General features: G+C 37.4%; 1 protein-coding gene across 3 annotated transcripts in view; it reads right to left on the bottom strand.

Annotated features, from left to right (window-relative positions):
* The window catches only part of STK3 (serine/threonine kinase 3), a 124,906-nt gene that overhangs the window by 4,421 nt on the left and 98,617 nt on the right, over positions 1–21,868 (bottom strand). Inside the window, exon 11 of one of the 3 annotated variants that reach the window (XM_062627338.1) lies at positions 10,600–10,674. The exons of the other annotated variants lie outside the window; for them this stretch is intronic. Coding sequence (XP_062483322.1) covers positions 10,615–10,674 — 60 coding nt within the window. The 3' untranslated portion in view covers positions 10,600–10,614. Of the gene's footprint in view, positions 1–10,599; positions 10,675–21,868 lie in introns of those variants that run through there. 3 annotated transcript variants of the gene reach the window in all.

Below are 21,868 nucleotides of genomic sequence, written 5' to 3'. Positions count from 1 at the left end.
TTGTCAGCATCTGAGGCATATAAATTAGCAACACATACTGCTACATACAAACCCAGCATTACAACTTCTACTAATGGGCTACATTGCACATAGAATCATAGAATAGTTTGGGTTGGAAGGGACCTTAAGATCATCTAGTTCCAACCCCCCCTGCCATGGACATAGTGAACAAATAACCTAAAGTCATAATAAGGAGGGAGTGCAGATAAGAAAGTTGTAGAAGAGCACATGGAGGAAAACACACATTTTCATGCAATGTCATTTTAACCGTAAGATTTGCAATGAAGATGAGAATTAAAATCCAGATGTCAAAATAACTTCCAGGTCCAAAGATCCTCAGGCCTGTATAAGCCTCAGAGACCTCAGATGTGCTCAGTAGCTCATCAAACTCTGTCTCAAATGACACCTTTCATTTTTTAGGAAGGAAAGAGCTGCCTCCCAAGGAATTAAATAAATATAACCTAGTATTTCTTCCGCTTGATAAATGCAAGAAAGGATGGAGGAAAGGAATCATAATGCCTCAGTCACCAAGACTTTTACAGAAAAACACCTTTTCATTTTCAGAGAAAGGATTAAAAAACTCCACCACTCCCTTTCACTTTTGGCCCACTGGTAAATGAAACTGGCCCGTGACTCATTTTTCAGTGAAGATACTCTTTTAGAGAAGTGGTTTAGAGAAGTGTTGGAAAGATTTGCTTTATAATAAGCAAGAATTACACTGCTGATTCTCCTGTTTAACTGACCCCAACACAGCACAGATAACCAATAAACCCTTATTTTTTTAGCACATGACAGGGAAACATATTTGGGACTCCACAGACCCGCAAACAGTCTAAGAAAGGTACTGTGAATAATCTCATGTGCAAGTATTTTGTGAGAACTGTCACTGACAAAGTGTCCTACCCACTCTGGGCCAGCGTGGGCAGCCATTTATTCCCTCTCGGTCACCACTGTAGACATCAGGCTTAAACTGCACAGAATAGACTCCAACTGATGCAATCACATAATCATCCTGCACTGAAAACCACTTTCTTAATAGATTGTCAGAGAAGAATGTGATGGGTGAGTTATTATTTAAATTTCAATCAAGAAACAGAGCCAGCAAACAGAATTAAATATTCTTTAAAGATCACAGACAACTGGGGTGGAAATCAGAATATAAAGGGAAGGAATTTTTAAATCCAGATAATAAGAATCTTCCAGAATGATCTCAGCCACATCACCCAGGGAACCCAGGGTGCCACAGCACTCATCTGCATGAACGGCTGATGATCAGGACATTCAAAAGAAGAGGATGACAGAAAACGGGGACATTAAGAAACTGAAAACAGCGTTATGAAGGTCTCCTCTATCCAATATCAGATGCAAAAACCATTTAATCAGCCACAGCTGAATCTAGATGTGAGTGTCCCTGCACATGTGTCTCCTTGAGAAATTTAAAAATACTTCTTGATTTCCGTCTGTGCTGTAGATAATAACTTGTTACCTCTAAAAGCCTGCAAAAGTCCTAACACTGAATGCAACAGCAAATGTACCAAATGAGATACGCAGAAATAACTCAAGATACTTATTCCTGTGTAATTTATTCCCCTGCATGTAAATATTTTGGTTCAAATTCTTAAAGCGATACAGCTCAGCACTCATTTACTTACCACTTGCACTTTTAACTGCCATAAATAATTTCCCATGTACTTTGTTGCTGTAACTACTAGGGCTACCGGTGTTAATGGGAAGGGAGTGGAGAACAGTCAGCGTGCAAGCTATAGGAATTCAAAAAGACTTTAAATTACATTTTGATAGCTTTTTAAAAGCTGTAAACTGTAGCAATTCAGTAATCAGGGTACTGTAAAGATCGTTCAATTTCTGCCACTCCAAACAATGGAATCAGTCCTGTCCTTTTGGAGATCAAACACCCACAACCACACAACAGATGGCAATTAGGGTAAAGGTGGGCCACCTCCAAGACAGGTCTTCAGTGAATGGAATTTCTGGTAAAAGTGTACCTGGTGTAACCTATCTTGAACTTTTACCAGCGGGACACCAATCATCTACCTCCTCCTGGCTCATTTTTCAAATTAGTCATAATAGGGTTAAAGACTTTTCCAAGAAAGACTACAAGTAGAAGTTAAAAAGCAGCTGAACAGATTAAGAACTGTTAGCAAGCTTTTCTTAATGTGATCATCCTCATTAAGCTGGGATACAGTAAAAAAAACAGAAGGGCAACTCTGAGCATGAAGCGATCCGTTTGTGTTCAGGGCACAGGTCAGAGCTACGAGAGCTCCAGAGAGAGGTGTACTCCCTTTGTGTGAAGGTGGCAGGAACCGCTAACCGCTCTGGTTTTAAGAAGCAGTAACTCGGTTTTGTAGCTGAAGGAAAAAATAACCCAGTATTGTCATGCAAGGCTGGCTGAATGCAGTGCAGTTTAGCATTTCATCAGAAGAGTATTTCCTATGCAGAAAACATTCTTATTTTGGTCAATACTGGTTTCAAGTCAATTGCTTTCTTTACATGTCTTCAAACAGTGACACAGAAGGAATTCTACTGATGTAATCATCTCCCAGAACCAAACTTCAGCAAGGGAACTGCAACAGTTTTTACTTTTTTGGTCTCTGAGTCTAACTTCTTGCACTTCAGATGGACCAGATTCATTTGGAACAGTATTTTCAGCAAACCAAAGAATAACTACTTGCAGTCAATACTACTTCTGCCTGCAGGAGGACCCACATCGTACCCTTCATATTTAGTTCACAACCCTGGTCAAATCACACTGACAAAAATTCAGATCAAAATGGGCACTTGAAAAATATATATGTGTCCCTGTCTACAGACCTGAGTTCTGTAGCAATAAGCTGAAAAGGACATAAAATACAACCAAAAATGGACTCTCAAAAGCCATCAAGTCAAAGGGTGCAATTCAAATCCTGACTACTGGCTTTCACTTGCGTCCAGCACAGGAGTCAGGGGGAAGGACATGCATCCGAGATACTCGGTGGTGCTTCTGGTCCATGGATTTAGGTGAAGTGATCTGTAAAAGAGTCTGGAAGTCATTAGCCACACTTGGCCAGCACCTATCTGTAGTTATCCAAACTTTTCAGGGGGCGAAAGCCAAAGTTTTGGTGGATGTAGCACACTATAATCTTAATCCACCCTTGACAGCTAACAGAGGTAAATAAAAGCTCTAGACCCATGATGTTTTCAATACAATAAAATTAGGTTTCATTAGTAATTCCATAATGCATGAGTTACCATTGCAAACCTCCAGTCTATCAAACTAAATTATGGAACACTGCCATTAAGCTGGTGCAATGAAAACAAGCAAATGTAGTTTCAGGGTTTAGGTTGTTAAGAAAATAGATATTCAATCAAAAAATAATGTGTATCAAGTTTGTTGTGTTTACTTGAAAAAACAAATTCTTCCTAGCAACTGCTTAAATGAATCTTACAGATGCAACATGCCTTATTAAAGGCCTTTGATTAAAAAAATATGGATTGTTAATACTGTATTCTGAGTCATCTATTTTCCCATCTGCTAGTAATTCCTGCAATATGAACTATCAACAGAATGGCTAACAACAATAATTGCAACAATGGCAATTGCAAAGTGGGTTGCCTATAGCACTTTCTAAGATTCAACCAGTGCATGCCTTGGATGTTTTGTGTTGTTAGTGGCCTCAGGTAAGAGAAACGTTTTCTATCCAGCTGCTCCTTTCCCTCTGCTAAGCAGTTTCTTTTTTCTAATGGAATAAGCTCCAACAATGACTTCAAATTCTGACCAGTATAAGAAACTAGACTTGAGTCAGGATCCAAAAGGTACAAGGTGGGCCTTTCTAACCAATTTTTTTCATCTATGAATTTACATCCCCAAATCTGTGAATCTCACTTATGTAGTAGTTGTCTCAGGCTTGTGTGCACGGAAATACTCCACAGTTACTGTCATATGTTCATCTGCTCCCATGCAGCAACAGGGGGAGAACTGCTCTATGTTTATACAGCAAATCATGCTGACCTCATACAAACAGTGTCAGGCTATGAGCTGCCTCAGACACCCACCCTCAGACACATCCGAGCTCTGACTTGCTACCATACCCACACCCCTGCTGTCACTACAATCACTCACAATAAAAAAAATTTGGTTGGGGGGATAGAGCAAGATCATTTATTTCAGGACATTTCCCTGTTGCAAAACACAAAACATGGACATGTACAAATACAAGAAGGACCTAACTTACTATCATTATTTTTGAACAATTTATGTAAGAAAAGGACCAACATCCTAACTTTCAAAAGCCAAAGTTCATTCCACAGAACTACAGTTTAAACATTTTTGGGGGCAAAATAAGCACATAGCACTAAGAGAAAAATATAGACAGACAACTTCACGTAATTTTAAGAAGTCTTTTAGGGATAAAATTTCATATAAGCATCCCATTATTCCTATTTTCGCTATCAGAATTATTTCTGCTCAGACATTAAAACTACATCATTTTAACAATGCAAAGCTAGATCCTAGTCACTATCATCAATGTTTTTCAGCTCTAGAAGGCTTTTCTTAGCTTCATACAAAGTCACACTTCAATAGCAAACCACTAAGGGGAAGGAAAAAAAGAAAGTAGAAACAAACCAGTTTTCAGTAGCCTTAGTGCGCATTACCATTTACATATGCTTGTTGAATACGGCCCAGGGCTCTGCTTTGAGTAAGCTGAGTACTCCCAATCCTAAAATTCAAAAATCATGAGCTGGGTCCTTCACCTTCATTAAATTACCCTTAAAAAACAGATTCCAAAAGGGTTTTAGGAGGAGGGAGGTGTCTTTTTATTTCCCTTTTCATTTCTGAAGTCACAAGGAGGCACCCAGAATCTAAACATTTCTGCTATCAAAAAGGCTAAAAAAGTTCAGGGGAAAAAAAATACCTAGTAGCCAAAAACTTTAACTAGCAATCCTGACTACAGGAACTGAAGTCTAAGGAAAAGCGCAGATCATTGTGAAACACGGTAGAAAAGCAACAGTGCTGTGAGATGCTGCAGTTTTACCCAGCCTGACAACACCAGTCACAGCATTTATTAATGCTTTATTATATCCTAAGCAGTTCAAATATCTTTTTCATTGTTTTTTTATCAAGTGATGTTCATGTAGTTGTGAGGTGTATAATTGTCACGAAAACAAACAACTTAGAAGAATCTGAACACGGGGAAATAAACAGCAAGCAATAAATCTCAAAAACGTGGCAGCTAGAAAACATCCATTAATAATCACCTCTGAGATCAAAACTTTAGTATCTGATAAAGAGTAAGTTTAATTAATTTTAAAAGTGTACAGAAAGAAAAAATCCTACTACTCCCTTTTTCCAATGTAATTTACAGAGCCTACTGCTACGTTACATGCTTACAATTGAGTCTACTGAAGCACGACATTCAATTTGCTATCACCTTCTCTGCAGAATTGCATCATCCATCACAGACATTTTTAAAAATTACTTTTTGAGTATCACAGGCAAAAATTCACAGTTTCAAATGCCTCAGAGAGGATCTTGGTGGGTTTTTATACACTACGTTTTTTCTATACCAGACATCTCAAGCTTAACGGCACAGTGAGCCCTGAAAATACTATAAATGTTTACTAGAGCTCCTGACAGAGTAAATAATCTCAAGTCTAGGAAAAACACTCCATCTGGATACTCACCATGCTATTTAAACTTGATTGCAAACACAACCACACAGTGCTGATAGCAAAGCTGATAGCATACCTGCCCTAAGAATACACAAGATTTATACCTAGCCCTATCTGCTTTTGGAGAAAAAAAAAAACAACACAAACACAAATGCAACAACCAAACAAAACATGGGAAGAAAAAAACCAACCAAACCAAAAAAAAACCAAAACCTTTCAGGTATTACTAAATAACAATACAAAAGGAATTTTCTAGCTACAGCCCTTAATGTACTAAGTAGAATCAAAAAGTCAGCATTTTATCTCTATTCATCTGTAGCTCTCCAGAGCAAGTGCTTTTAGTTGTGCTTCCTAACGGGCTCAGTTATCAACATTACAGTGCCCTTGAGTTTACCTATCACATTTCAGCAAACTGAAGTTATCATTCAGCTATATAAACCCAAATGTCACCTTCATATTCAAAAGCTTTCTCAAGTTAAGGCTCTGCTTCCTTGACATCTGATTTTCCTATGAGAGGACCACTTTAAAAATGTTCAGAAAATAGCAGTTATTACATTTTTGTGAAATTCTAGTAACCTACACTTAAATACAAGCTGCACTGAGAACAAATATATAAATTGTTTGGGATGAGAGCCATTTTAAAAAGCAGATCCACTTAGTTAAGACCCCAAACATCCTAAAGATAAAACAAAAAATATGTTCCTAGTTTTGTTAAAGTATTTTGTAAATGCAAATCTCTATGCAGTTTTGCATTTGAAAAGACGTTAACATGAAATAAAAGACCTGCGGTTAAAAATAAAGCTGTATTAACATCTTCAAATTCCTGAAGTACATAATGATATCATTTAAAGCTATTTTTCTCTGCTAGTTCAGCTCAGATTATTTCAGAAAGAAAAACAGAAACTCCCTAAATAATGAGTTACGACACAGCAAGATACATACATGAACAGAGATAATCTTGAAGTTAAAACCAGCCTCACAAGAGTGTTTAACCTGAAGAGCAGTAGAAGGGACTAGAAGAATTTTAAACCTCAAACTTCAGTGCCCCAGTGAGGTACAATACAAGTGGATCTCAGGTTTCTCAGAAGTACAACACGTAGGTACTCAAAACTAAAACAAGAACGGATAGAGCAAAAGTAAATTTTCCTAACAGGAAAAGTCTGTTGGAGGAGGGATGCACCCCCCCAACCCAAAACACACACGCAAATTTGCATCTTGTTTGCTGGGAAACCCTGACTTAGTTATATTCTTTATAAGGATGAAAATTCACGTCTGTTTAAATTCAGAAAGGATCTGGGAAAATAACACATCATCTTTAATAAATGGAAAAATGATAGGCATTCTGTTTCCTGGGGTTTATTTCATGCAGAATGCATTCTCATAGTCACGTACAAGAGAGGATGGGTTTCAGCCACTTTGGGTACAAAATAGACAGGAAAAATCCTATACCCCTGACAGGGCACTTCACAGGCAACAAATGCCAGATTTCTTAATCCTGGCAGAAAGAAGAACATGGAACAAAGGCAGCAAAAAGACAGTAAAACTGAGATATCAGCTGAAAGAGGCCTGCCAGACATCAGAAAGAGTAGAATCTGAATGCAGCAACTGAACAAAGCTAGGGCTAAGCAGAGAGATGCTAGCTGTCAGATGCAGCAGCGAGAACAAGATCCCTGCCTCAGGAAAGCCATGAGGGTCATCGCCTTTAGAGAGAATGACAGCCAAGCCTACCTGAGCTTAAGCACCGACACACAGGTGGTGGATGCTGCACAGTCACAGTGATCAGGGAGGGAAGACACAACCCCCCAGGCTGAGGCTACCATCATCTTTGCTAGACAGCACATTTCATTTTCTGCACAGCTTCAAAAATTTAACCAGAAGCACTGCTGGCTTTTAAACAGTATGTCTCAATCTGTAGTTCCTGAAGTTTTTGTTATTCCTTCCTCACTCATTTTCTGGAAATCTCTCCCCTCTCCTGCCAAACAGCTTGACTACCTATTTAGTTTGATGTGGTTTGCAGTTTTCCTAAACACTGAAAAACTCAGCTTGCTGAAAGATTTAGGCTCCCAACAACAGCAGCACGGTCCTCTCTGTCCCCAGAAAGCAGAAGGGAACTGTTCTACATCGCATTCAGCAGCTCACCAACACAGGGGCTGGAGATTTCGTTTGCCTATGGCAGCTTTGATGTTATGAAAACTGGTTTAAATTGTTTAGGAAACATTTTTATTGTGCTCAAGAACGGAGCAGATTTTAGAAAAATCTCTTTACACCTTAAGCAATAGTTTATTAACTCTTCCTAATGCTGCCTTCTATTGAAGTCTTAACTACAAATCGTAACATATACTGCAGTTTGAGCCTATTCATTAAAGTGAATTTCATTTTTCTTTTGCAAAAAATGCATCAGCTCCACATTTGTGAAACAGAGCTTAGCAAACACAGACTAACAAATAATTTTTAATAAACCTGATTAAATCCACCTTATAATGCTCTTAATCTAGAATATCTTGCTTCTAATCAAGACTAAATTCGATCTAAAATAAGTGAACAAATACAGAAATTGACAATCTACCACTTAGCTAGCAGCTTTTAAATATAGTGTCTTTTCCTTAACAGACATGTAGTAGGCAACTCTCATTACAAGTAATACAGTAAGAAAATCCTGAAAATACAGAACAAGATAATAATTGATAATAATTCATGTCAGAACACATTAATCAAGAAGCCCATGCACCAGCATACAACTAAGCAATACTAAGTTAAAAAAACCCAGACCACACATTTTAATGAACAAGAAATCCAAGTTATCTCAATACTGAACAATGTACTTAACCATAATAATCTCATTCTATTATCTAAAATACAATCCACCCTTTGAAGTGTGATGCTCACGCTGTATTAGTTTAGAAACTCTATTTATATTCATTGAACAAAAGTCAGTGATTCAGTGGAATATTCACTGAGTTCAGAACTTCCAAAATCATTTGCCAAAGAAACATTTGATTATCAAATATTTTGCCTGATTCAAACATTAATGTGGATCAAGCAAAAAATTAGCACATTTATTACCTTCACAGTATCTACAGCATTTGATCTATTTGCTTTGCCACAGAGTACAGAACAACACTAGTTTTTATGTTTTGTTGTTCTAGGGTTTTTAATTATTATAATCTGCAGATATAGTTGTGATTTATTATGCAATGCAAACAGGTACTGTGCAAGCTTTTACGCCAACACTACTCACTAAGCCCAGTCCCAATTTACAATGCTCACTATTCTACTTCTGCATCTCTGGAGTAACTTATGTCAATTACATAGCCCACAACTAGGGAACGGCACAAGCTCTGCAAACCCTTACAATGTGACCCAAGTCTCAGTAGAATCTGTCTGGCCTTTCTGCTCGGTTTATCAATCAATCTTGAGTAATTATATAGGTTTCAATTATGTTTCCGTTTTCTAAACTTAAAATCTGTAAGGAAAATAATTATAAAATCTTACTTATTGTGTAGTACATCAACAATGAATATGCTACACATACTGCACTTGAACATCTGTAATGCTCAAGTGTCTTTAACTTTCAGATCTAAATCCCTCTCCAGAAAAACACTGTTGGGAATTTAATCTAGGTTTTAAAATTGATTTAGTATTCATGATGTGGAAACTGAAGTAGAACCAAGGGCCTCATCTATATTACTTCCAACCTCAACTACCAGGGCAGGAAATAATGAGAGTTCCCATCAAGCTCCAACTCATGCCAAACAGTCCATCCAGCACATTCCTAGACTATATAAAAGGATAACAAAAATATCAGCCAGACAAATGCATTCCTTAAATGCAAGGTGTCAGTACTCAAACAAAATCTGTGTTCAATGCAGTCAAGTGCTATACAGCTCACAGGCTCATCTTTAAATAAAATCATGTGTTTCACAACTGCACTTTCAGAAATAATTAAAAGCCAAAGAAAATTTGATTTCAATTTACAGTGCCTTATAAAAGCAGTTCAATTGCTCTGACCATCTTCAGAGTAGTGCTTTTCCAAAATAAAGATGAAAATATAAACACTGAGGTTATTAAATACTCCAGCAATTTACTTAAAATACATCACTGGGGTTTCTGTTTACAGAACATCTATTCCTCACTGTGAATGATATCCTGCATTCAAAGACAGAACACTGAAGAGAGACAAAGTACAAACTAATGGCACTGGTCACATATTAATTCTTCAGAGTTGGTAAGAACAGAGAGGGTGGGAACAACTCCCTCATCACCAACAGATCTGATGAATATGCATAAGCAGAAACAAATGCAGGGAAACTTAGGTTAACACAAGTTTAGTGTCAAAAAGACTGCGTATCTGTCCTGGACTTTCTATATGAAATATGAACTTAGCCATGCACACTGATTGCTTCTTGATCCAGTTATTGCACATATCTGGGTATGGGCATTAGGATTTACTGTTGAAGAAAAACTAATCTCAGAAAGATATATAAATATATAGCATATGTTCTTGTATCGATGCTAATGAAATTCACCTTATGTGGCAGAAGGACGCGGGGGGGGGGGGGATCGTATCTTTCTGAAGTCTACATCCTGTCACTAACAGAAAATGGCACCAAATCAGGCAGTTGAAAACCTGGTATTAACATACAGCAACAAATTCTAAGAACCTCAGAAATGTATTAATTTAAAGAGTCCCCAGCACCAAACTCCTCTCCCCTTTCCACCCAAAAGAAGGACGTATTTTCACTTGGAAACTCAACTGGTGACAGAGAAGTGGCTTTCGGCTTTAAGCCATCATCTTCTGAAAAAGCTGTTACAGTTTTTAATACAAGCTGCCTTGTTGAACTACCACACATATTCAGCAGCGGACCAACTAGCCAATTCTCTTCTCCCAGAAGAAACAAACTGCCAGCTCAGGTTTGGATAGGCAGAAAATTATACCTCTTTTTCTGCTTACTGTCTTTGAGACTTGCACCACTGCTGATACAGCTGGAGACCTTGCATTCTTATGGTCTGAAATCAGAGTGTAACCAAAGACTAGATGTCTTAGCATCCCATCATCAGAGAAATTACACTAATAATTTAAGAATACTATAGACATGAAAAAGGCAATGTTCTGTTGCTTTGCTTTCTTTTTGAGAGCACTGAAAAGGTAAGGTTTTCATTATAATATTCCTACTTAATCTCACAAACACACACATGTGCACACAGCTGAAATTACAAATACTGTTGTAAGTTAGGAGAATTCACAATGCTGTAAAATCATATTAGAGGAAAAAAAAATAATTTTAGTAGGTTATTTTGTTACAGTGGATGTCAAATTCACCAAAGGCTCTATTAAAAGGCACAATGAATGCAAGTTATGACTTCAAAATATTTTAAAATCCCAAATATATGAAGAGGTACTTTAGTAACATAAGCACGTTGTGTTCACCAACAAAAAATGTGGACCTGATCCATCAGTTCATTTTTTAAAATAAGTCATTTTGATTACTTCCATTTTCTTCACTGACTTTGAGTTTAAACAGTCATTCCAGGGGTATTGGCTTCTTGCAGTTCTTACCCATTTCAATCTCAAATCACACCCCTCTTTCCTCCACCAGAATCTCCTCTTGCTTTAAAGAGGATCTTAGAGAAATAACTCATTCTGTTTGTACTTATGCCATCTGATGGTCTGCACTGCACAGGGAACCCTAGTAATTACGAACTAAATGCCTATTAACCTGGTTGATGATGATCTTGCTAGAATGGCAGTCACATTTACCACATCCTGGCATTAGAATAACAATAGCAAAGAAGTCGTTTCAGTAACTTAATAATTTCTCCTACTTCCACAAATGCATTCTATTTATACTCTCCCAAATAGCATCACAGTGCATAATACCTTGCCTAGAAGCAGCAACACTGCAAAACTACGATGTAATTTAATTGTATTAATCTGCGTAACTATGCTGAAAATATTTCACCTCTTGCTCAGCAATATGCAAAATTTTGAAAGAAATGTTGCTTGAAAACAGACAAATTAGCTATTTATTGTTGCTATAACAACCATAGAAAATCGTGTAAGAAAATAGGGAGCAATGAAGGATGAAACGCCATAGAAACCGATAAGAATAGAATAAGTTGTGTCAGCACTAGCCTTAAGGAAAATTCCAAGCACAAACAAGTTCACGGATGAAAAGGTGGAAAACCAGCAAAGGGCAGTTAAGGTGGCGAAATCAAAAGAGGTAGTTATATGGCATACTGCCAGTGTTCTCCAACAGATATTACATGCGGATTAGTTGAAACCTCTAACAAAACCAAAACACGTTTGATAAAAATTCAGCAGAGATTATGAGAGAAACTTGGTTTGGGTTTTCTAAAAAAAACCCTCTTGATTATAACACCAGTGCTGCAGTGTTGCACGATATAAATAGTTAAAAGCCCTCAAAACCAAAATACAGTAATAGCTAAATTGCTGCCAGTTCTACATGGTTTTCTAATATTCCCTCCAGCAGAAGGAACTAACTTGACTTAGGAAGTTACGAAGGAATTCAAATGTACGGATCTATTTTCCTGTAGGTCAACCCACTACTGCACTGTATAATAAATGTAAACATTAAATGATATCATTTCATCTCTGCTCCTCACCTTTCTAACGACCTTTCAGAGAAAACATCCTGGAGCCTGAATTTTGTTTAACATGGAAGTCATACAGGCTGGGTAATATGACATTCCTACCTACAAGCAAAACATCTTTAATGCATTTATTTCTCCTAAAATAAAAACTAATGTTATACAGATATCTCTTTATCAAACCTAGAATCAACACACAGACCAGTCAAAATCAAAGTTTTATATACAGTAGAAGAAATAATACATTTACAGCTCTTTGTTCAAAGAATTAACAAAGCCAAAATCGATCCTCTCCCTAGCACAACTCATTTTTGGATGCTATCCACTAACTTTTATTGAGAGCATAATCAAGAAGAAACACTTTCTTTTTTACATCTCTCATTTCAAAAAAAGGACAAAAAAGCAGATGGGATTAAAACTGAGTTCAAACCAAAGATGGTGAATTCAGATTTGAGTCAGCAGACATATGGAAACCATTGTACAAAGAAGGGAATTCTTGCCTAAAAAACGTTAGTTCAGGTGAGCTGCAACTAAACCAAAGACAAAAATCTTTGGAGCAGTCTAAAAAATGACAGACAGTAAGGAAGTAGCTTCATTCTACACTTAATCTGATCTAATGACAGGAGGTAGCCAAAAGGGTCAGTCCTGCTGTGTGAAATCCTCTGGCTCCTGACCACTTCCTTGCATGACACCTACTAATTTTGCAACAGCAGGGTGAGCTGGGAGAGAGCAGAGGTGAGGACAAGGGGGCGTCAAATGTTTTTTGAGCACGCCAAATGGACTCAGCTCTCTGGCTACCTGGTTGCTACGATCAATACAAGCAGAGAGACAGAAATGAGAAGGTGCTCCCTTCTGCCATGCCTCTCTTTTTCCATAATCCCTATCTCCTGAATAAGTCTGCAATAGGATGGCACCCACCTGTCTCTGATTCCAAGCTACAGAAGCCAAGGTCAAGTCACCAACAGGCCACAGACAACAGCTGACTACTGACCTCAGCCGATACATCAGCACAGCTATTATCTGGATCCCTCTTCTCAGAAGCAACTTATTGTTAGCAGCATCAGTACTGAAACTTACAACAAATTCTCTTCCTTTGAAACCTCCACCTTTGCTGAATTTGGACAATACCACTCAAAAGTTATCACAGGAAACAGAACAATCACTTAAGTCTCATTTCCTTATGAAACACACCAAAACAATATACAGCTAGATTGTACAAAAAACCTTCTTTGTACAATTAAAAAATGGAAACACCAATACGATTTAACAGAAAACACATAGCAAAGTTGAATATCCGATTTTGGGGAAGTATAGGTTGAGTGGTGGGAATCATAAAAATCTATGAAAGGTGGCTGTGCTTTTATGACAAAGTGAATAAAATTGATTTTATACACTACAACTGCTAAATCACATAAAATATTTTCCCCAAAGCTCTGGCAATGGGATTAGTAGTTTCCTCAAATTCTGCCTCCAAGCAGAACTGTAAACAAGGAATTTAAATACAAGTGAGGGATTCTGCAGGGCTGGGGGGCAACCAACACAGAGGCTTTTCTCTTTCTGGTATTCACAGCACTTTAGAAGAAACACAGAGATAGTGTATCCTCAGCACATTTTAGGATTCATATTATATTTGACAGCAAAATAACAAGACTGCCCTACCTATACCAAAACCAGCAAGGCATCTGAAAACACAACAAGCTGTAAGTTAAAATATAATACCAGTGAGCTAAGCTTTTGTATCAATTATTTCTTGTAGGTTTGGGAATAGTAGACTTAGAAAATTCAACTGTAAACTGTTTTCTTACTTCACAAAGCTTTTTTAAAATACAGAATGCACAACAGTAAATGCTGTGGTATGATCACCTGACATTATCAGTGGGCTACACAATACATGCTTTTGAAATCTTTATTATAACATCATCTTACAAAAGAAACTACTGCAATAATTTATCTCTTCCTAATATACATTAAAAATATCATTAGAAAAATGAAAAGCCAATAAAAGCAATAGAACAAGAATCTAGTACCACAGATTCTTTTATTCTCTATATAGATTCGATCTTCTCACATTACAAAAAAAAAGAATGTCACTTATGCCCAATAGTGGATGTAGGTGGGGATCTACTCCAGCACTGCAGTTATACAACAATGAAATCCAAAACCACAATCTAACTCATCAAATGTACTTCTAGAAAGTTTTCACACCCTTGAAGAGGAACAAATAACATCTTTGGAGAAAAAGTTTCAGGCGTCACTGATAGTCCACCCTTTAAGCTGCTTCAGTGGTACTGCTGAGGTCCTGACCTGTGTTCAGTTAACTGCTCAGGCAGCCTCTGGTTGAATTTGGAAGCATTCAAAAGCTGCTGCCTCAGAAAAGCCGCCAGCAAGCTGGCATCACATCTTCCCATCATTGTGCAAAAGCACCACATACCAAAAACATGACAAATTTAAAAGCAGTGTATCAACAGCGGAGTCCACAACTATTGTGACAGCTCTGATGAACATGCAAGACATTTCAAGAAAAATGTTTTAATGAAAATACGTCAATGAAGAAATTGCTATTTCACTCAATCGTAGAACTCAAATGTCATTAAAAACAACATAACTAATTACAGCAAAACTTTCAATCCCAGTCTATGTCACCAAAAACTGAATGTTTATAAGGAAATTCTCTGTCCTATGAATTTAAGGCTCTGTGGACCTACTGAATATGAAAATCAGACCAAAATAAATTCTGCAAGTATTGCAAAGTGAGCCACTGCATAGCTTACTAAAGCTCTCCAAATACTGAGATTATATAATACTGCAAGAAAAATGTGGTTTATGCCCTTTTACTGATAAGGACTATAACACCTCATTCAGTTGGACTTCATGCAATGCAACACATAACACTGAGATCAAAAGGTGTTACTAAAAGGACAGACCAAGATTATTCCCCACCTGAAGCAGCAACCCAAAGGCAGCAGGGAAAGGGAGGTTTTCACTGACTGCCATCTAGGGCAGTACATGGTCTAAAACCATGTGATAAGCTATCACAATACCTATCCTGTAAGGCAGACAGCTTTTCAAGAAACAAAGTTTGAAGTGCAGTCTAATTGTATTTCAATCCCCTGTACCGCATCATCATGACATACGTGCTAATTTAAAGGATTCTATTAGTTTCAGGTGACTGCTTTGAAAAATTCAAAACTGGAACAAAGTCTGAGATGTCTGCTGCTAATGACAAAGCTCTGACTGAACATGGTTCAGTTTAACCTTTAAAAACGTATACTCTAAAAGCAAAATGTCACTTCTTAACATAAGCCTCCCACAGTCAAAAAACTAGAGCCCTCCTATACTCAAAACATGAAGTCACCTAGTATATCCACTCAAGAAGGAAGAAATAGGGAATTTTGGCAAGGAACAGAGACAGGAAACTCTTTGTTTATGATTCCTACAATTGTCCATCTAAGATATGAGCTTCCCAAAGCATCAGTGTCAGGATGAGACTGACATTTACCAAAAGCAATCTTAAGACATTTACCAATCTCCTGAGATGTCTCCTGTACATCCCCCAAATTGATACAAAGTCCTATTGTATTTACAGCAAAATTATATCTCTTGCCTGCTTCACAAGTACACCATGGCTGCTATTAACAGAAGTAATGAAAAGCAGTATTTTTACTCTGTACTTTTTTCCTCATAAATATATACTTTTTTTTGACGTACAAATGTACAAAGATTCAACCACCACAGCAACCACCACAGCAAGCATAAAAACTCCCTTAAAGAGTGCACGAAGAATGCAAGACATTACTCATACATGAAAATAAATATTCCATGTTCACGAATGCATCAAGCACAGGAACTGTAGTAAAAATTTCACCAGAGGTTAGTTGTGATCATGGACTGCCTGGCACTAGCTACTATATATTTAAATGAGTACAAGACAAACAAAGAATGAAGTTTGCTGGCACAATTGGTTAAAAAAACTACTCATAAAAAAAACACATATGGATAAGCCAGACAGCTTTCACTTGAAAACCTGACACTTACTCAATTGATAACCACCTGCATACAAAGTTCTTGGCAGCTTTAAAATACCTTTCCCTCCCCCCCTCCCCCCCTTTTTTTTAAGAATAAAATATTCTTCAAGTTATTTCCTATCATATCAAGCACAAACATGCTTTCATTTAACTTCAGGAATGGAATGTGTCTTATTTTAATCTTTCACCTTTGTTCAGTTAAAAAACCTGTGTTGCTGATAATAAGATGCAAACCAGATCTTATTTAAAATATGATTTATGCTATGTGTTTATATATTCTCAGGAACACTGCATTCCAAATTGATAAGTATTTGATTTTGTGGTTTGTTTGGGGTTTTTTGTTTGGCTTTGTTTTCTTTTGCTTTTATGCTTTTAATATAGTCAGTCCTGCAAAAAGAGCTGGCAGGATCACCAGGCTCCTGAGTCAGTAGTTTCATACATCAGGCACTCATTTCAATTTTTAGCTGAAAAACTTTAGTATGCATTCCGGTAATAGACAGAGGCATTCCCATGGCTCTGGCACCAACACCCACTTTTGCATATTCCCAGACAGGGACTGCTACAGGAGCTGCACAGCTACAGACCCTGCACATACAGCTGCTGGTGCATGCGTGTAGATGCTCTTTCTTCCAGTGCCTTGTTAGATCCCAGGACACAAGTATATGTATGTATCAGCTTCAAGATGGACACATACAGAGCAGGTGCTAGCTTCACTGTCCAGTCTGCAGAGGAGCATTGGCAGTTCCTCTGGTCTGCGGAGAAGCACTGGCAGCTGCATTAGGTTACCATCAATGACAACAGCTCCTCAAAGCCCAGGTACATTCGACCACCTTTGCTTCCTTTATGAGATGGGATTTGCAATGTACAGCTTAGACAAGTAGCTTTATTTTCCAATTTAAGAGTAGGATTATTATGGAATAAGAACCCACTGCAATTGTTTGGCAGCAGGTCCCAAGAAATTAATACTTTCTGGATCCAAGGTTGTCAGGACAAACAGCAAAAATAATGAACTCATTTTACAGTAGAAAATAAGGTTAAAGGAAAAAAAAAAAGCCACAGACAGCAGGAAACAGGATTAGTTATGTAGCAGTAAACATGGGGAAGGCAAAACCATGAAAAAAAAAAAGGGATATTTTAGAAAAATAAGCAGTAATCTGACATGAAAGTAATTTCAAGCATTATCACATTCTCATAACTACAACTAAACCAGCCCAGCAATACCATGGTATTCCTTCTTCCTCACTTAGGAATCTAACAAGCCTAAATTCTAAAACAGATAATGAGATATCGACAGAAGATTAAGAATTATCACCTCATGCTTGTCACAATTTCTGAACCTGCTGAAATTCTGGTCCTACCTCTACAGAAATACAAATGGCAAAAAGAATTATCCAGCTATTCTGTGCAAGCATTCTGAAATTTTTCCCTCAGGAAACACAGCATAAGCATGACGCTCATGAATTTGCTTCTGGTAACTGCATTTCCACACAGCTGGCTACTCCTGATAGGCCTTCTGAGGCACCTCTTCCATTTCTGGTCGTTTTTTAAACAGAGTGAAGATGTCGATGCAAACCGTGAAGAATAGCTGCCTCTCACTAAAAAGCATTTCCAAGTACACTGTAGTTCTAAAGAAAATGTGTAACTAAATCTAGCTCTTAGAATTTCAACTACACAGAAATATTCAAAATACCAAAGCCCATGAAAACAAAGTATAGACACTGCTTGTTCAATAAAGTATAGATGCTCCTCATTTCACCCGAGTTCAAGTGGTGCCAATTTATTTGTATTCCAAAGGGACTGATTTTAGAGCATGGACTTCATTTTCTTTTTAAAATTTCAAATAAAACAATAAAACAAATAATCAACACCACCACCCAGAAGAACCCCACAAAAACCAAGCCCCCAAAATCAAACGCTGCACAAGCCCCCACAAAATCCCCACAGCCAGTCACATACCACTTTTGTAGGTACTAGCTTAAACTTCATGCACCCCTGAAGCTTTGGACTATTTTAATTTTTGAAGACAAATCTAAGGGATTTCACTTACATAAATGAAATGGAAGCAGCACACTTTAGCATATAGACTTAACTTTTTGTAGAATGCACATGGTATGAAAAAAAGCCAATCCAAAAACCCAGGATGCTAACCCTGGGATATGGAAGGCCACAAAAGTCCACCTGGTTAAACCAACTTCCTCTGCCCTGATCTGGTCAGATCCATAGTTTACATCCCACTCCAGCCCCGCACTGTGGGAACCACAGGGCCCTCAGGAGAAATTTATGCAGGTCAGAGGTGCAGAAGCAATGAATATCAACGCCGACAGATGACTTCTACCTCCATTAAGGTTTGATTACTGCAGTGGAGATATGCCATCACTGTACTACACGGAGTGTTTACCAAGGAAGATACTCAATTCACTAGTACAAAAGTAGTCAACTCACTTTCAGTTATTATATGATAGAACCATAGAATAGAATCATAGAACAGTTAGAGTTGGAAAGGACCTTAAGATCATCCAGTTCATGCTTTGAATCAGTTGCTTAGTACCACGGCTGTCAGTGGAAGCTCACCCTAATAACATTTTGCAGAGTACCTCACAGGCTCTCTCACTACCTTTTTTTCTTTTTTCCTTTTCTTGTTTCTTTTTTAGATCTATGCCATAAAACTGTACATCATACGTATTTTATTTCCATTCAAATTCGACACTAGGCATGGGAACATATTTCTATGCTACAGGTATTTTTGTAAGAATCTGTGAGTAGTTTAATTTAAAAGCCATGGACAGCAACCTAAAGCAATTTTTGACCATGCAAAATGTTTTATAAATAGTTCCATGTGCACTGTTCATCTGGAGTCTCACTAAAGAGGAATAATGACCTTGTATTTCATTCTCATTTACTCTGAATTAGCCAAACCTTGTGTTTTTAATTACATACTTAATACACCTGGCATGGTCTAATTACAGAAAACAAAATATCATTTAAACAAAAGGTGACCTTGAACTTAGTCTATCAAAATACCAGTTAGCTTTAAGTTTTCAGTTTTTAACGAACTGCCAAGACATGCAATAGCAATTTTCCAAATGTGATCATATGCCTTTAGAGCAACAGACTTACTGCATTAGGAAACATCTGTACACACTTTTTATGGCTTTCCTCATTATTAATGCAAATCCCTCTTAGATTTCAATAGTGCTATAAACAGTTCCATGGGTAAACACTAAGTTCACACTACTGATATTTTTAATGTGTTAGACTATACTAAATCTATATTTGACAAGCAGCAGCATGTTGAAGCTGAAGTGACTTTTTTCAGAAACTAGTGATCTTGTATGGAGTATTGCACCTACGAACAAAGGGAACGTGATGCTATAGCAATGACAATATGATGCAAAAGAGCCAAACAGCTTTGACACAAGATGGTGTGTGGATTTAGAGTCAACAGAATGTAATGGCTACAGAAAATTCAGTAAAACCTAACGTTTCCATAATATAACCAATACACATAATTTCACATTATGGTTGCGGAGGGGTGTGTGGTGTGTGTGTTACGTTGCAAATTCATATTTAAGTATAGGAATAATATAAGTACATTTTCTCCTCAAAGGTTTTTTGCACTTATGACTTTGGTAGTCATTACAGCCCTAGCACTTCCCATTTCAACATGCCAGAACAGTGAAGACACAGTGTATTTGAGATAAACAATGTCCATAGCAATATTAAGGAAAAGCAGGAATTAAAATTTAAGCATGTTAAGCAAATATCTACCAAACTACTGGGTAATTCATAAATCACTGGCTTTCAAAGATGTACTCTTATAATATTTATTTACATTCTCTACTACTGACCACTGTGTACTTCTAAACCAGAATATTCCAACTCACAAGCAGGACAGAAGCTGCCTATTGGAAATTTGACAATGTTTAAGCATGAGAACAGATTTCTATCAGTGCTGAGAGAGCCACTGTTTTGCACACAGATAACAAGAGTGTTCTGCATATACAGTAGATCTGAACAGGTAGATGCTTGTTGAAAAAAAAACAACATTCACTAATCATTAGGTTACACAACTTCGTAAGAAAGTATCCTGAGCGAACAGAGTTCACGCTTCACATGAGACCTGATGGCAGGACCCCTGCATCTTGTTCCAGCTTTGCTATGAACTCATTGTGGAATCACTCGCTCTCTGTTTCTCTGCCATCATTCTCCACTACTCTCCAATACAAGACTGCAATTAAAAAATTCTTTCAACAAATACTCAGATCTGAATCTTTCCCCCGTCATCTTTCAGTAAAAAAGTCCCTAGTCAGTGCAATTACATTGCTTTACCTCTACCAGAAAAACCTGTTCTTACAACATAGTCTATGCCAAACACACAAATATAGCACCCACTAACAATACTGTGAAATCATTTGTCATAGGTTCAAACAGTGCTTCATTCCCTTCAGATCTGGCATGGCTATGTTAGCTTGAAATGAAGCTAATCCTGTCTCTCAAACAATGCTAGGGACAAACATAACCTGAAGCAAAATTAGTGTGTTACATTACAGAGGAATAAAATTAGAGGTTAAAAAGGTGATCTGAAGAAAAAGCCTTGGAACTACATATGGCAAAATGCTCTAATACAGCTGAGTTCCCATGAACTCTGAAACGAATGGGCAGAAAAAACTTAATTAAAATTCAGTCTCTAAATCAAAAAAAAAAAAAGTAATAGTTTTTTCCTGAAAAGTATTTCGCGGGGCAGGGGGGGATATTGTGTTGGAAGGGATTACCATTTCACAAGTGCAACACAGGCAAATTAAAATAAACATTTTCTTCAGTTAAATCTGATCCAAATAAACTGACATTATTTAATGTCTGAACTGTTCAAAGCACGAAGTTAACTATACTTTGATAGCCAAAATAGAGGCACAAATACGTGTCAAAAATATTGCAAGACAAATCCATGGTGAAAATACTAATAAAATCCTAAAAATCAGTATGCATTCCTCTTCCCTCTCCCTGCCTCACCTTTTGTTCTGGAATCAAGAGATGATCCTAAAAGTTTCAAAGACTGTTTCCTTAAATTAGCATTCATGTATCTAGTAATGAGCTTAATTAACCTAGTGTAAGATACTTTTTTCTTTCAAGCCCTTAATACCAGCCATAAGACATCACAACATAGTCCAAGCAGAATACCATTCACTCAGAAAAAGCAGTCCTACAAACCGCTGGATTACACAAATGAAATACTAAGACTGAAGATAATAGCACCATCTGTGCTTTCTACACTACACAACTATTTTAACAACACTTGCAGCATCCTTGAGGATCAATTCCTTTCTGTTTGCCAGGGGCTAGCCTCTTCCTTCCGTGAAACCAATAATCTATTTGCATGGTATCTTAGAACAGTTCACACATGAAACAACAGAGGGGTTTTGTTTCGTTGGGTTTGTTGATTTTGGGGGGGTTTTGGTTTTATTATTTTTTTTTTTTTAACTTGACAGTGTTTTGTCTTCATAGTCAAAAGGAAAGGCTTTTAGCTTGAAAACCTTTCCTCTGAGTCTGCCTAGTGTCCGTTCAGTGTA

The sequence above is a fragment of the Pezoporus occidentalis genome, unplaced genomic scaffold, assembly GCF_034315485.1.
Source record: "Pezoporus occidentalis ecotype Australia unplaced genomic scaffold, CSIRO_AGI_Poc_V1 ctg3, whole genome shotgun sequence".
Classification (NCBI taxonomy): Eukaryota; Metazoa; Chordata; class Aves; order Psittaciformes; family Psittacidae; genus Pezoporus; species Pezoporus occidentalis.
Note: the sequence above shows the minus strand (reverse complement) of the source record. Positions and strands in the feature narration are given on the sequence as shown.